Below are 14044 nucleotides of genomic sequence, written 5' to 3' on the forward strand. Positions count from 1 at the left end.
AGAACTACACAGGGGGACCTGGTCAATGACCTGAAGAGAGCTGGGACCAAGTCTCAAACAATACCTTTAGTAACACACTACATCGTCATGGATTAAAATCCTGCAGGGTATGCAAGGTCTCCCTGCTCACGGCAGCACATGTCCAGGACCATTTGAAGTTCACATGACCTTCTCCCATGCCTGCTCTGGATCAGCCAGATGGTCATGTGCAGTCAGGGGAGACCAAAATAGAACTTCGGTATCAACTACACTCTCTGTATTTGGAGAAAGATGGATGAGTACAATCCCATGAAAACCGTCCAAACCGTGAAGAATGGTGGGGAAACCTTATACTTTGGGTCCGCTTTTCTGCAAAAGACAGGACGACTGCACCGTATTGAAGGGTGGATGGATGGGGTCATTCTAGCCACAAACCCCCTTCCCTCAGTAAGAGTATTGAAGATGGGTCGTGGCTGAGTCTTCCAGTATTATAAAGACCCGAAACACAGCTAGGGCAAGTAGTGGCTCTGTAAGAGGCATTTCAAGGTCCTGGAGTGGCCTATCCAGTCTCCAGACCTGAACCCAATAGAAAAATCTATGAAGGGAGCTGAAACTCCATGATGCCCAGCAACAGCCCAAAACCTGAAAGTGCTGCAGAAGTGGGCCAAAATCCCTGTTGCAGAGTATGCAAACTTGGTCAAGAACTACAGGAAACATCTGACTTCTGTAATTACAAACAAAAGGCTTTTGTTCAAATTATTAAAAGTTCTGTTTTTCTATTGTATCAAATACTTCATTTCATGCAATAAAATGCAAATCAATTATTTAAAAATCAATGTGATTTCCTGGATTTTTTTTTTTCTTTTAAACATTCTGTTTCTCACAGTTGAAGTGTACCTACGATAAAAATTACAGACCTCTCCATTCTTTGTAGGTGGGAAAACTTGCAAAATCGGCACAGTATCAAATACTTATTTTCCCCACTGTATATGTATGTAGGGAAGGAGGACAGAAGCCACAGAGGCACTGCAGGCTTCATGGAGAGCAGCAATCTTAACTGCTGGACACAGGGTGGAGCAGGGCAATTTAGCGTGCGAGATTACACTATAGCTCACTATGCTACAGGTCTGCCACTTGGGAAATGTGTAGAGGCAAACAGTTGGTGAGCTGGCAGAAAGTTCAGGAAGGGAACACTACACCCACAAGGATGGCTGTAAAAGTTAAAAAATAAAAGTGCAAGTGTGCGTGTCCTTCAAGAGGAGCATTTTATGAACTGTTCACAGACAAACAGCCCTTGAGTTCAAGTGTATTCAGCCTTCATCCATGCACCCAGATTGACAGCTGCAGCTTGTAAAGAGCAGCACCAGATCTTGGTAACCGGAGGGGCACTGAGGAGCTGTCAGTCAGGCTAGTTGGATGGGGTACAAAATAAAGAGAATCTGTCAGCAGGTCTTTACTATGGAATGTGAGCATCATGAAGAAGGGGCAGAGTGCCTGATTTCGGCGGTGTCACTTACTGAACTCCTTGGCCCAGTTTTGATAGGATCCCTGTTTATTCTGCTGCTGGTGTAGCAGTGGTATGCTGTAGCATAGCTGCAGGTACCGTATGCTGAGCTGTATATAACCCTACCATCACCGATTGGCAGCTTCCTGACAATGCACAGTATACACAAGAAGCTGCCAATCAGTGACTGGCCTGCACATGACACATAGTCCAACTGTGAATCTCCTGCTGATAACATACTAATTGTATTGGAACTATGCCAGACAGCCTAGTAAGTGACATCACTGGAATGGGGCTCTCTTGCTCTATATTATGCGGCTCTCAGATTAAATAAAAACCTGTTGACAGATTCCCTTTAAAAGGATTATTCTCAACATCGATCTTCAGGAGGGCATGTCTACGCCTCCCTTATGTAATTTTTCTTGTTAGTGGCAATTTGCGTTTGACTGTTTGCCAGTTTGGACGAATTGATTTATCGCATTGCTGGCCCAAATGGTGCGTTCTCTGATGCTGCAGGTAGAAACCGCTTTGCCTCTGCAGAATTGGAGGAGCGAGGTGGCACTCAAGATAGTTTCAGAGCAGTGATTAAAAGCCTTATAGGAAAAAACATTTGTAAGTACTTTGATCCTTGCCTAGTAGGGTAATCTCAGTTGATAAGCGTTCACAAGTGGCCGATAAGTGCAATGTACAGCTTTACCCATTTATGGTGGAGACAAACCCTTAAGGCTATGTGCACACGTTCAGGGAAGTTTGCAAAATTTTCCTGAGCAAATCCGGACTACTTTTGCAGGAAATCCACTCGCTTTTTTTCCGCTTTTTTTGCAGATTTTTCCGGAGGTTCCCAACGCAATAATATAGCGGCAAATTCGCAAAAAATCTGCAATATTAATGAACATGCTGTGCTTTTTTCTGCAATGCGTTTTATTTGCGGAAAAAAAATGCAACACGGGCACAAAAATTGTGCAATTCATTAAAATTGATGGGATGCTTAATGTAAGCGTTTTCTAAGTGTATTTGCAGCGGAAAACCGCCGAAAAAACGCTATCAATCCAGAACGTGTGCACATATCCTTACACCTTCATAAATTCAGCCATTCTGACAAGAATTTACAAGAGAATTACATCAGTCTCATCAGGTCTCATACCTATTTAAATTAGGGCTGTGGAGTCTGTAAGCCAAACCTCTGACTCAATTTCCATGACACAGACTCCACCATAATGGGCTCCGACTACTCCACAGCCCTGATTTAATGGAAATCTGAATTGAAGCTCAAAGCCCCAAAAACTGCTTAGCTTGTTGAAAGAGCAGCCAATTTGCACATTTATAAAATTGGTCACTCCATAACCCAAAAATTCCACATTATTGGTATGCAAATTAAGCTTTGGGCATGATCAGACATTTCCAGAGCCACTGCCTCCCTGACTATTCCCTGCCCAGCGCCACCTCCTTATGCTCAATTCACCGCTCATAGGCTGTGTAGTCCAGCAAGTGAGCCATCAATTTAAATTAAAAAGTTTGCACTAAGCGGCGAATAGAGCAGTGGAAACAAAAGGTTCGTGAAGCACCCTGATCACACCCAGAGCACTAAAGTTTAATTGCATATGGATTAAAGCGTGGATTTTGTTGGTCATGCAGCAGTGGATTTTTATAAATGTACGAATTGGCTTATCTGTCAATGACTAACGTGACAACATAAGTATTTGGGGGGGGGGGGGGGGATTATAATGCCCAACTTCTTTTAGTAACATATGCAATTTGTATTGTGAAATATGAGGACCAATTAATTTTAAACATGGGCAAAAATACTGACCTTGGTAACGCTGTCTAAGACAATAGAACATATCCTGAGTAGAACAATTTTCATGTTTATTGGCAGATGAAAACAGAAATATTTGGAGCAATGGCATTTATGACACTTTCACATTACAAGCAGTTAAAAGCCAACAAATCTTCAAAAGTCTTAACTCCCCAATGATTAAGGCTGGAATCAGATTTTGTATTTTTCTTGATGCAGTTTTCTGAGGCAAAAACCAAAATATGAAGCTGACAACAAGACTAACGGAAAGGGGGATATATCTCTGTTGCATTCGATTGGCTTTAAGAAACTGCATTCATAACTCCTATAAGCTATAAAAAAATAATAGGATTTACATTCAGTGTACTAGAATAATATGACAACACTAGCCTAAATCAAAAGCCCATTTCATTTTTTGTGATTGTCATCTCAAATAGTCTCTATATTATGGATTCAAGTGCGACAAATTACAATTCAGAAGTGACAAACAATACGGCTGAAGTTGCTTTAGTAACATTTAACTAATGATTAGTGTTACACCATTTTGTTTGGAATCACACTTTAAATCCTAGGTGCAGTGCTGGCATGACAAACGCAGACCTTAGGGTACCGTCACACAGTCACACTTTGATCGCTACGACGGTACGATTCGTGACGTTCCAGCGATATCCATACGATATCGCAGTGTCTGACACGCAGCAGCGATCAGGGATCCTGCTGAGAATCGTACGTCGTAGCAGATCGTATGGAACTTTCTTTCGTCGCTTGATCACCCGCTGACATCGCTGGATCGTTGTGTGTGACAGCGATCCAGCGATGTGTTCGCTTGTAACCAGGGTAAACATCGGGTAACTAAGCGCAGGGCCGCGCTTAGTAACCCGATGTTTACCGTGGTTACCAGCGTAAACGTAAAAAAAAAACAAACAGTACATACTCACATTCCGGTGTCTGTCCCCGGCGTCTCAGCTTCTCTGCACTGTGAGCGCCGGCCAGCCAGAAAGCGAGCACAGCGGTGACGTCACCGCTGTGCTTTCCGGCTATGGTGCTTACACAGTGCAGAGAAGCTGAGACGCCGGGGGACAGACACCGGAATGTAAGTATGTACTGTTTGTTTTTTTTACGTTTACGCTGGTAACCAGGGTAAACATCGGGTTACTAAGCGCGGCCCTGCGCTTAGTAACCCGATGTTTACCCTGGTTACCCGGGGACTTCGGCATCGCTCCAGCGCCGTGATTGCAACGTGTGACCGCAGTCTACGACGCTGGAGCGATAATCATACGATCGCTGCGACGTCACGGATCGTGCCGTCGTAGCGATCAAAATGGCACTGTGTGAAGGTACCCTTAGGTGCTCTGCTAATAAAGGTGTAAAACAAAAAGGAATACGCACTGAACACAAACTTGATAAACGTTCAGGAAAAGCCAAAGTGTCAATTTTTTTTTTTTTTTTTTAAACCATCAACAAAAACTTGTAGTTATTTCCAAGTTTAGGTTGCAGTGACCCTGTCCTATTGACACTGCAGAAATTAGGAAACTGACCAGTATAGACTATTGTATGTTTTGACCCTAGAAAACTTTTTAGACTTTGGAATCCAGATTACACAAAGTTTCTGTTTTCTACTTTTAACAGATAGTAAATGTTTTCATTCATATAACTGCAAAGTCGCTATTCAAGAGGACCGGTCACTTGTGAATAGATAAAAAAAAAATAATCCATAATATCCTATATTGAAAGAAAAAAAGGGCACACCTTATTACCGACCAGCACTCTTTCCCTAGATCATTTTACAGTCTGGACAGGCAAAAGAAAGGTATCTAAACATAACATTAGTACGCATCATTGACTTCATTTTTGGCCAGCACTTAAAAGCCTTTCTAAAGAGTCAATTTTATTTTTCCAATAGATTTTTTTTAATGGCAGTGTCCCATGATGTGGCACTCTTGTGCATGTACTATCGATCCTCAACACTTCCAATTACATCACATTAAGATGCCCATGATTCTTAGCAGCTTCCGAATATGTCAGCAATGACGTCTGATGCAAGGCCTAGGCTCCCCTTTCCCCAAACGAGCATGCATAAAGAGCCCTGCTCATACTGCAGACGTCACTGCCGACATTGCATTCCTAGATGCCAGAAGTGGGTTCACAGAAAAATTGAAAAGCAAGACTTAGAGCGCTAGTAATACTCTGTATTGAATAGTATCTGTGTCATTGGAATTGGCATACACTGAGAGAACCAAAGAAGCCATGTTTTTCTCCCTGCCCTGCCACTTATCTTCTTTGAGATGCATGCAGAGCAATGTCATCAGGCTCCCTGAGTAGTTGTGTAGGAGACAAGTCTGGTCTGCACAGTGAAGACTTAATACTAATGTATAGAGATCATTAACATTTCAGAGGATTTACATAGAAGAAATTTGTTTAAAGGTTTAAAAACCATCTGGCTGACAGGTTCCTTTTAATTGAGGAATAATTTTCTGTGGCAACCAGCACATATAGCTTTAACAGCAAAAAGGGAACCTGGTGGCATAATTTCTTGACAGATTCAGGAGTGGGATTCAGATTATCCAAGTCACTGAACAGCATTACCTCGACGGCAGAGCCAAGTTTATACCTGGAAGAAGGGTTTGATGAACGTGATCGTAATACTTACTTCCTTGTGGTCCATAAAACTTCACTATAAATTCATTTAGACCTCCTAGGATTGTGACTTCATGTTTGCTTTCAATACTAAAAGCAGTATGTTAAGGAGAACAACACAAAGATGGATTATACATAAAATACCAAGACGAGCACTGTTGATGTGTGCTTTTCAATACAGTACTTTAAGAGGAATACATCACCTATTTTTTTTTTTTTTTTTAAAGTGACTATCAGCACAGAATGACTGTTCAAAACCAGTACAGGCGCTCGGTGCTCTATGGCAGGGTCAATCACATATTCCTTCAATCTGCTTGGTTTCCAGCCATCGCCACCCTTTATGGCCTTATGAAGCCTGAGCTGTCAAAGAGCAGCGGGGATGGAGAAAGAGGGAAAACAAGCAGATGGGAAGGTGTATATAAATGATTGGCTCCGCCAAGAAGCACCGAGCGGCAGTACTTAGTTTGAACAGTCATTCTGTACTGAGTCTCTTATCCAATTAAATCCAGATATTTTATTTAGTTTTCATTTCCAAATTGTATGCATCTTTGTATTCTATTTGCTGTACATGATTATGGGGCAGCCATCTTGTCATAGCTAGATGAGAACTTTGAGATGCTTTATGGTAACCACATAGCCAACAGGAAACAGCAGATTGGAGATGTTCATTGACTTCTATGAGAGTCTCCTAGGCATACTCTGGTCCTATTTGCCCAAGTAAAGGGTAAAAAAAATAAGAAAAAAAGAAAGAGGCAAGGGTCTTCCAGATGTAGGTACTAATGCTAGAGATCTGAGTGAGCAACTAAGCTGAAAATTGTTTTAAGACCTCAATGAGCAGGGATAAAAATACTTAGGAGTACAGGAACAATTATACATTGCACTGCGTAACTAAAGCATGCGCCCTGGCTGTTACCCAGGCTGATGTACAGTGGTGGGGACAGAACGGTCAATAATAGGATTGTTCTGTACCCATACAGCATCCTGTTATTTCCAGCGTATGTCCTGTTTCTCAGCAGCGCAACAAGTCCGTATAATTTTTTTTTGCCAGCATAACTGATACAAGCGTTTTGACCTTTTATCAGGTGATTGCTGGTAGGTTTAGATGGGGAGAGGGCAGACACTTGGGAATGAGATTTCTTACAATGGCTCATTCACACAATCTACTCAGATGTCACCCAAGCTATGTACCACTGAAAACTCCTTAGTAACTACCAATGAGCCATGTCTATAATAGCGAATTTTAAAGAATTATGGCAACTGAAAATAAGTTGCTAAAAAGCGTATGCCTTTAAGTTTCAGTAAAGACCATTTATAAATAGTTGTCGTAATTACTTTGAAGACGTATGTGGGATGTCCTGTAGAATATTCTGTGTAGAGATTGCTTCTTCTAATATTACAAATAGGCACACTTTGTTTGAGATGCTCACAGTGACAAGTCTCAACATTCAACCTTCCGTAGCTTGTATTTCTAATCCTAGCGATAAGACTAAATTGTTCCTACCATGCAGGACTCGAGGCAAGCACCCAACCGGTCTTCTCACACATCAAGGCCACCATACAGGAATCACAGAGCCAGGCACATTATGTCCTCTTACAGATATCCACCATGCAGAAATCAAAGCCAGGCACACAATGTTCACTTACACACATAGAAGTCTTGTCACAAGTGAAAAATCTATTCCAGGAATCTGCACTGCCGTCATTACATGACAGATTGTGTTTTCTGCTAGAGACATACAACATCAGCTAAAAATACAAAAGTAAACATGACGGAGTACTAGCCTCTAACACTACAGCCAAATGCCCTGGTGTCCACACTAGAGCATGAAAGACCATATCACATACAGGTGTGTCTCACAAAATTAGAATATCATCAAAAAGTTACATTTCAGTTCCTCAATACAAAAAGTGAAACTCATCACAGTCATTACAAGCAGAGTGATCTATTTCAAGCATTTATTTCTGTTTAAGTTGATTATTATGGCTTACAGCCAATGAAAACCCAAAAGTCATTAACTCCGTAAATTAGAATTAAAAATAAAAAAAACCTGGAAAGGCTTCCTAAGCGTTTAAAAGGGTCCCTTAGTCTGTTTCAGTAGGCTCCACAATCATGGAGAAGACTGCTGACTTAGATGCCCAGAAGGCAGTCAGTGACATACTCCACAGGAGGGAAGCCACAAAAGGTCATTGCTAAAGAAGCTGGCTGTTCACAGAGTGCTGTATCCAAGCATACAAATGGAAAGTTGAATGGAAGGAAAAAGTGTGGGAGAAAAAGGTGCACAAGAAACTGTGATAACTGCAACCTTGAAAGGATTGTTAAGAAAAGGCAGAAAATGGAAGTGTGCAGGCACCGAGTGGTATAGGTATGTAGGGGACTTGGCTCCGACTAAAGTCATACCTATAGTATAGCTTTTAGTTGACTATAATTTATAACACAGTCAAGGCCGAAAGTGTTGGCACCCTTGAAGTTGTTCCAGAAAATTATTGCAATTACACATGTTTCCTATACATGCTTATTTCCTTTGTGTGTACTGCAAAAAAAAAAAAAACAATAAAGCCAAATTGGACAATTTCATGCAAAACCCGACAAAATGGCCCAAAGTTGTTGGCACCTTCAACTTAATATTTGCTTGCACACCTCTTGTAATAAATAACCGCAATCTCTTCCTATAACCACCAACACCTCTCAACTGGACTTTTGGACCACTTTTGCAAACTGCTCCAGGTCCCTCATATTCAAAGTGTGCCTTCTTCCATCGGCAATTTTAAGAGCTCCCCAGTGTTCAATAGGCTGTAGATCCAATCTCACTACTGGCTACTTCTGAACTCTCCAGAGCTTAGTTTACATTCTTTTATGGGTGCTTCTTGAAGTATATTTGGGGTTATTTGTGCTGCTGGAAGATCCACCTAGGACACAAACCCAGCTTTCAGACATTGAGCACTACATCGAAACCAAAAATCCTTTGGTAATATTTAAGGTTTCATGATGCTTGCACTCACTCAAGGCGCCCAGTACCAGAGGCAGCAAAACATCTTTGAAACTCCACCATATTTTACTGTAGGTACTGTGTTCTTTTCTTTGTAGGCCTCATTAAGTTTTCAGTAAACTTTAAATTATGTACTTTACCAAAAAGCTCTATATTGGTCTCATAGGTCCACAAGACTCTTTCAGAAGCATTCTGGCTTACTCAGATACATTTTGTCAAACTGTAATCTAGCTTTTTATGTCTGTTAGCAGTGGGGTCCTCCTGGGTCTCCCTGCCAGAGAGTTTAATTTCATTCAAATGCCAAAGGATAGTTTGTGCTGACACTGATGCACCCAAAGCCTGCAGGACACCAGGTCATGTAGGAAGAGGTGCGCAGCTCGACACAGGTTAGGCACATCCCTGCTGTGTGCTTAGAGGTCAAATAGAGTCCCTCCACCTCCATACTAAGGAGCCACAGGGATTATGGACATTAGTGCCATAAAACAGCATTCAATAGTGCAAGCACGTACTTTTCCTCATATAGAAAATATATGAAATCTGAGGTACACTATGGCAGAATGCACCTGCAGTAATCACAGATCAACCAAACCACTGCACGACCAGCTCTACCCTCACCTACTGTATCCTCACCCATCCCTTGTAGATTGTGAGCCCTCACGGGCAGGGTCCTCTCTCCTCCTGTACCAGTTGTGACTTGTATTGTTCAAGATTATTGTACCTGTTTTTATTATGTATACCCCTCCTCACATGTAAAGCGCCATGAAATAAATGGCGCTATAATAATAAATAATAATAATAGTAGTAATAATAATAATAAATAATAATGCGAAAGGCTCCAAGAGTGAGTTAAGATGCTTTTCCCGGGGGAATCTGCAACAATATTGAGCCAATTGAGGCTGTTAATGTATGTGATTGCGTGACTAGGACAGTCGTTATCCCTTTAAGAGTTTTAAAAAAAACAAAAAAAAAAAAAAAACTTTCCAGCTGCTGTTTGCAGACATTGACAAATTTTACGGTAAGGCCAAATGTATTGAAAAATAAGAATTGTTAGAGAAGATATATTGAATAATATGATTAGCGCTTTATATGAGTGTTTCCTATAAATGCCTGACAGGTGCACGTGTTACCTCTGGGACTAATCAGAAAAGAAATCTGGTGACCCTATTGGCCCACTCCCAGCTGCCACAATTGCCAGGCAGTGCAATGTCCACAGTCGCATGTTTAGTGTCCTAGTAATCACTGTTCTTGATGTTATTGGTGTGTATAGAGATCTGACAGCTGCCATTGCGCAGGCGGTGCCATCTTGGGGGAAACTTAACTTCTCCAGCAAGATGGCGCCGCTGGCACAATGGCAGTTGTCTGATTTATATATATATATATATATATATATATACACATACATACATACATATATATACATATATATATATATATATATATATATATATATATATATATATATATATATATATATATATATATATATATATATATATATATATATATACATATACATATACACACACTCACCGGCCACTTTATTAGGTACACCATGCTAGTAACGGGTTGGACCCCCTTTTGCCTTCAGAACTGCCTCAATTCTTCGTGGCATAGATTCAACAAGGTGCTGGAAGCATTCCTCAGAGATTTTGGTCCATATTGACATGATGGCATCACACAGTTGCCGCAGATTTGTCGGCTGCACATCCCAAAGATGCTCCATACAAGGCAGGATGGATCCATGCTTTCATGTTGTTTACGCCAAATTCTGACCCTACCATCCGAATGTCGCAGCAGAAATCGAGACTCATCAGACCAAGCAACGTTTTTCCAATCTTCTACTGTCCAATTTCCATGAGCTTGTACAAATTGTAGCCTCAGTTTCCTGTTCTTAGCTGAAAGGAGTGGTACCCGGTGTGGTCTTCTGCTGCTGTAGCCCATCTGCCTCAAAGTTCGACGCACTGTGCGTTCAGAAATGCTCTTAAGCCTACCTTGGTTGTAACGGGTGGCGATTTGAGTCACTGTTGCCTTTCTATCAGCTCGAACCAGTCTGCCCATTCTCCTCTGACCTCTGGCATCAACAAGGCATTTCCGCCCACAGAACTGCCGCTCACTGGATTTTTTTTCTTTTTCGGACCATTCTCTGTAAACCCTAGAGATGGTTGTGCGTGAAAATCCCAGTAGATCAGCAGTTTCTGAAATACTCAGACCAGCCCTTCTGGCACAAACAACCATGCCACGTTCAAAGGCACTCAAATCACCTTTCTTCCCCATACTGATGCTCGGTTTGAACTGCAGGAGATTGTCTTGACCATGTCTACATGCCTAAATGCACTGAGTTGCCGCCATGTGATTGGCTGATTAGAAATTAAGTGTTAACAAGAAGTTGGACAGGTGTACCTAATAAAGTGGCCGGTGAGTGTGTATATACATACACACACACACACACACACACACACACACACACACACACCACAACACATGCAACCGGGTATACACTTCCAGGCTTCAAATGTGCAGTGTCAACATGTTAGGGCATGTTAGGTTAGGCTATGGGTTGGGCTATGGGTTGAACTAGATGGACTTAAAGTCTTCCTTCAACCTTAATAAGAACTATGTTACTATGTATATGACGAACTTCAGAAGTACGGCAGTCTTTTGAACTTCCGGTTATGTGCACTACGCTTCTGTGTGTACATTGTCTATAGACAGTGAGCTGTTTATCACAGGAGGGGATGGAGTCTGGCAAGAGCCACTCCCCCCAACCCGCAGTCACAGCGATGATAATCACCATGTGATAAAGTGTTCAGTGTAAGTAAACCACACAGCTTGACATGTGACACAATGGAAGTCTGTTTTAACCCCTACCTCATGCAGTCCTCAGATTACATAGCAAAAACCAGATGCCAGATTACCTTTAAGCTTTTTTTTTTAAATCTGTTCTGAGAGGTAGGTGTGTGTGTAGGTAGGTGTGTGTGTAGGTAGGTGTGTGTAGGTAGGTGTGTGTGTGTAGGTAGGTGTGTGTGTGTAGGTAGGTGTGTGTGTGTAGGTAGGTGTGTGTGTGTGTAGGTAGGTGTGTGTGTGTGTAGGTAGGTGTGTGTGTGTAGGTAGGTGTGTGTGTGTAGGTAGGTGTGTGTGTGTGTGTGTAGGTAGGTGTGTGTGTGTAGGTAGGTGTGTGTGTGTAGGTAGGTGTGTGTGTGTAGGTAGGTGTGTGTGTGTAGGTAGGTGTGTGTGTGTAGGTAGGTGTGTGTGTGTAGAGGTGTGTGTGTGTGTAGGTAGGTGTGTGTGTGTGTAGGTAGGTGTGTGTGTGTGTAGGTAGGTGTGTGTGTAGGTAGGTGTGTGTGTGTAGGTAGGTGTGTGTGTGTAGGTAGGTGTGTGTGTGTAGGTAGGTGTGTGTGTGTAGGTAGGTGTGTGTGTGTGTGTGTGTGTAGGTAGGTGTGTGTGTGTGTGTGTGTGTGTGTGTAGGTAGGTGTGTGTGTGTGTAGGTAGGTGTGTGTGTGTGTAGGTAGGTGTGTGTGTGTAGGTAGGTGTGTGTGTGTAGGTAGGTGTGTGTGTGTAGGTGTGTGTGTGTAGGTGTGTGTGTGTAGGTGTGTGTGTGTAGGTGTGTGTGTGTAGGTGTGTGTGTGTAGGTGTGTGTGTAGGTGTGTGTGTGTAAGTGTGTGTGTGTAGGTGTGTGTGTGTTTTTGCTCCCATCTTTTATAGGCTGAACTAAGATCTAAGACTTTTTCCTATGTACACAAAGCCTTTTTCTCTCAACTATTCACAAATTTGTCTAAATATGTGTTAGTGAAATGTTTGTCCACTCCTCAATGGCTGTGCGAAGTTCTTGCATGGCCAGCATACTCACCAGACGTCACCCATTGAGCATGTTTGAGATGCTCTGGGTCGGCGTATTCGACAGCGTGTTCAAGCTCCTGCAAATGTTCAGAAACTTTGCACAGCCATTGAAGAGGAGTGGATCAACATTGCACAGGCCACAATCAAAAATCTGATCGACTATGTGAAGGAGATGTGTTGCACTGCGTGAGGCAAAATGATGGCATTTTGAGTTGCATTTTATTGTGGCCAGTTTAAAAATCATGCTGCCTAATTAGGCCTTGTGTACATTGAAGAAAGTGTTAGATCTTTGAGTTCAGTTCATGGAAAATGGGAGCAAAAGCAAGTGTTTCGTTTATACTTTTGTTATTTTACACACACATGGGAAAATAATTATTTGATACACTGAAGATTTTGCAAGTTTGTCCACCTACAAAGAATGGAGAGGTCTGTAATGGTTATCGTAGGCACACTTCAACTGAGACAGAATATAAAAAAAAAAAAAAAAAAAAATCCAGAAAATATTGCATGATATTTAAATAACCAATTTGTATTTTACTGCATGAAATAAGTATTTGATACAATGGAAAAATAGAACTATTACAGAGGTCAGACTTTCCTGTAGTTCTTGACTAACTTTGCACACACACTGCAGCAGGAATTTTGGCCCACTCCTCCATACACATCTTCTCCCGATCTTTCAGGTTTTGGGCCTGTCGCTGAGCAACATGGAGTTTCAGCTCCATCCAAAGATTTTCTGTTGTGTTCAGGTCTGGAGACTGGCTAGGCCACTCGGGGATCCCAAAATGCTTCTTACGGAGCAACTCCTTACTTGCCTTGGCTGTGTGTTTCAAGTCATTGTCATGCTGGTAGACCCTGTCATGGCCCATCTTCAATGCTCTTACTGAGAGAAGATTGTTGACCAAAATCTCACAACACATGACCCCATCCATCCTCCCTTTAATAAGGTGCAATCATCCTGTCCCCTTTACAGAAAAGCACCCTTCAAAGTATGAGGTTTCCCCAACCATGCTTCATGTTTGGGACTGTGCTCTTGGGGTTGTACTCCTCTCCTTCCTTCAAACACAGAGAGTGGAGTGGATACCAAAAAGTTCTATTTTAGCCTCATCTGACTACATGGCCTTCTCCAATGCCTCCTCTGAATCATCCAGATGGTCATTGGTAAACTTCAAATGGGCCTGGACATGTGCTGGCAGGAGGACATTGCATGCCCTACTGGATTTTAATCCATGACTGTGTAGTGTGTTACTATGTGTTTACTAACGGTACTGTTTGAAACGGTGGTCCCAGCTCTCTTTAGGTCAT

The 14044-nt window shown here is 42.0% G+C and overlaps 1 protein-coding gene across 1 annotated transcript in view; it reads right to left on the minus strand.

The window, feature by feature from the left end:
• Nucleotides 1-14044, minus strand: part of UBE2H (ubiquitin conjugating enzyme E2 H) — a 74307-nt gene that overhangs the window by 25844 nt on the left and 34419 nt on the right. The window contains exon 2 of the mRNA XM_077264422.1: nucleotides 5929-6005. Within this exon, the coding sequence (XP_077120537.1) occupies nucleotides 5929-6005 (77 nt within the window). The remainder of the gene's footprint in view (nucleotides 1-5928; nucleotides 6006-14044) is intronic.

Source organism: Ranitomeya variabilis, chromosome 5 (genome assembly GCF_051348905.1).
Source record: "Ranitomeya variabilis isolate aRanVar5 chromosome 5, aRanVar5.hap1, whole genome shotgun sequence".
NCBI lineage: Eukaryota > Metazoa > Chordata > Amphibia > Anura > Dendrobatidae > Ranitomeya > Ranitomeya variabilis.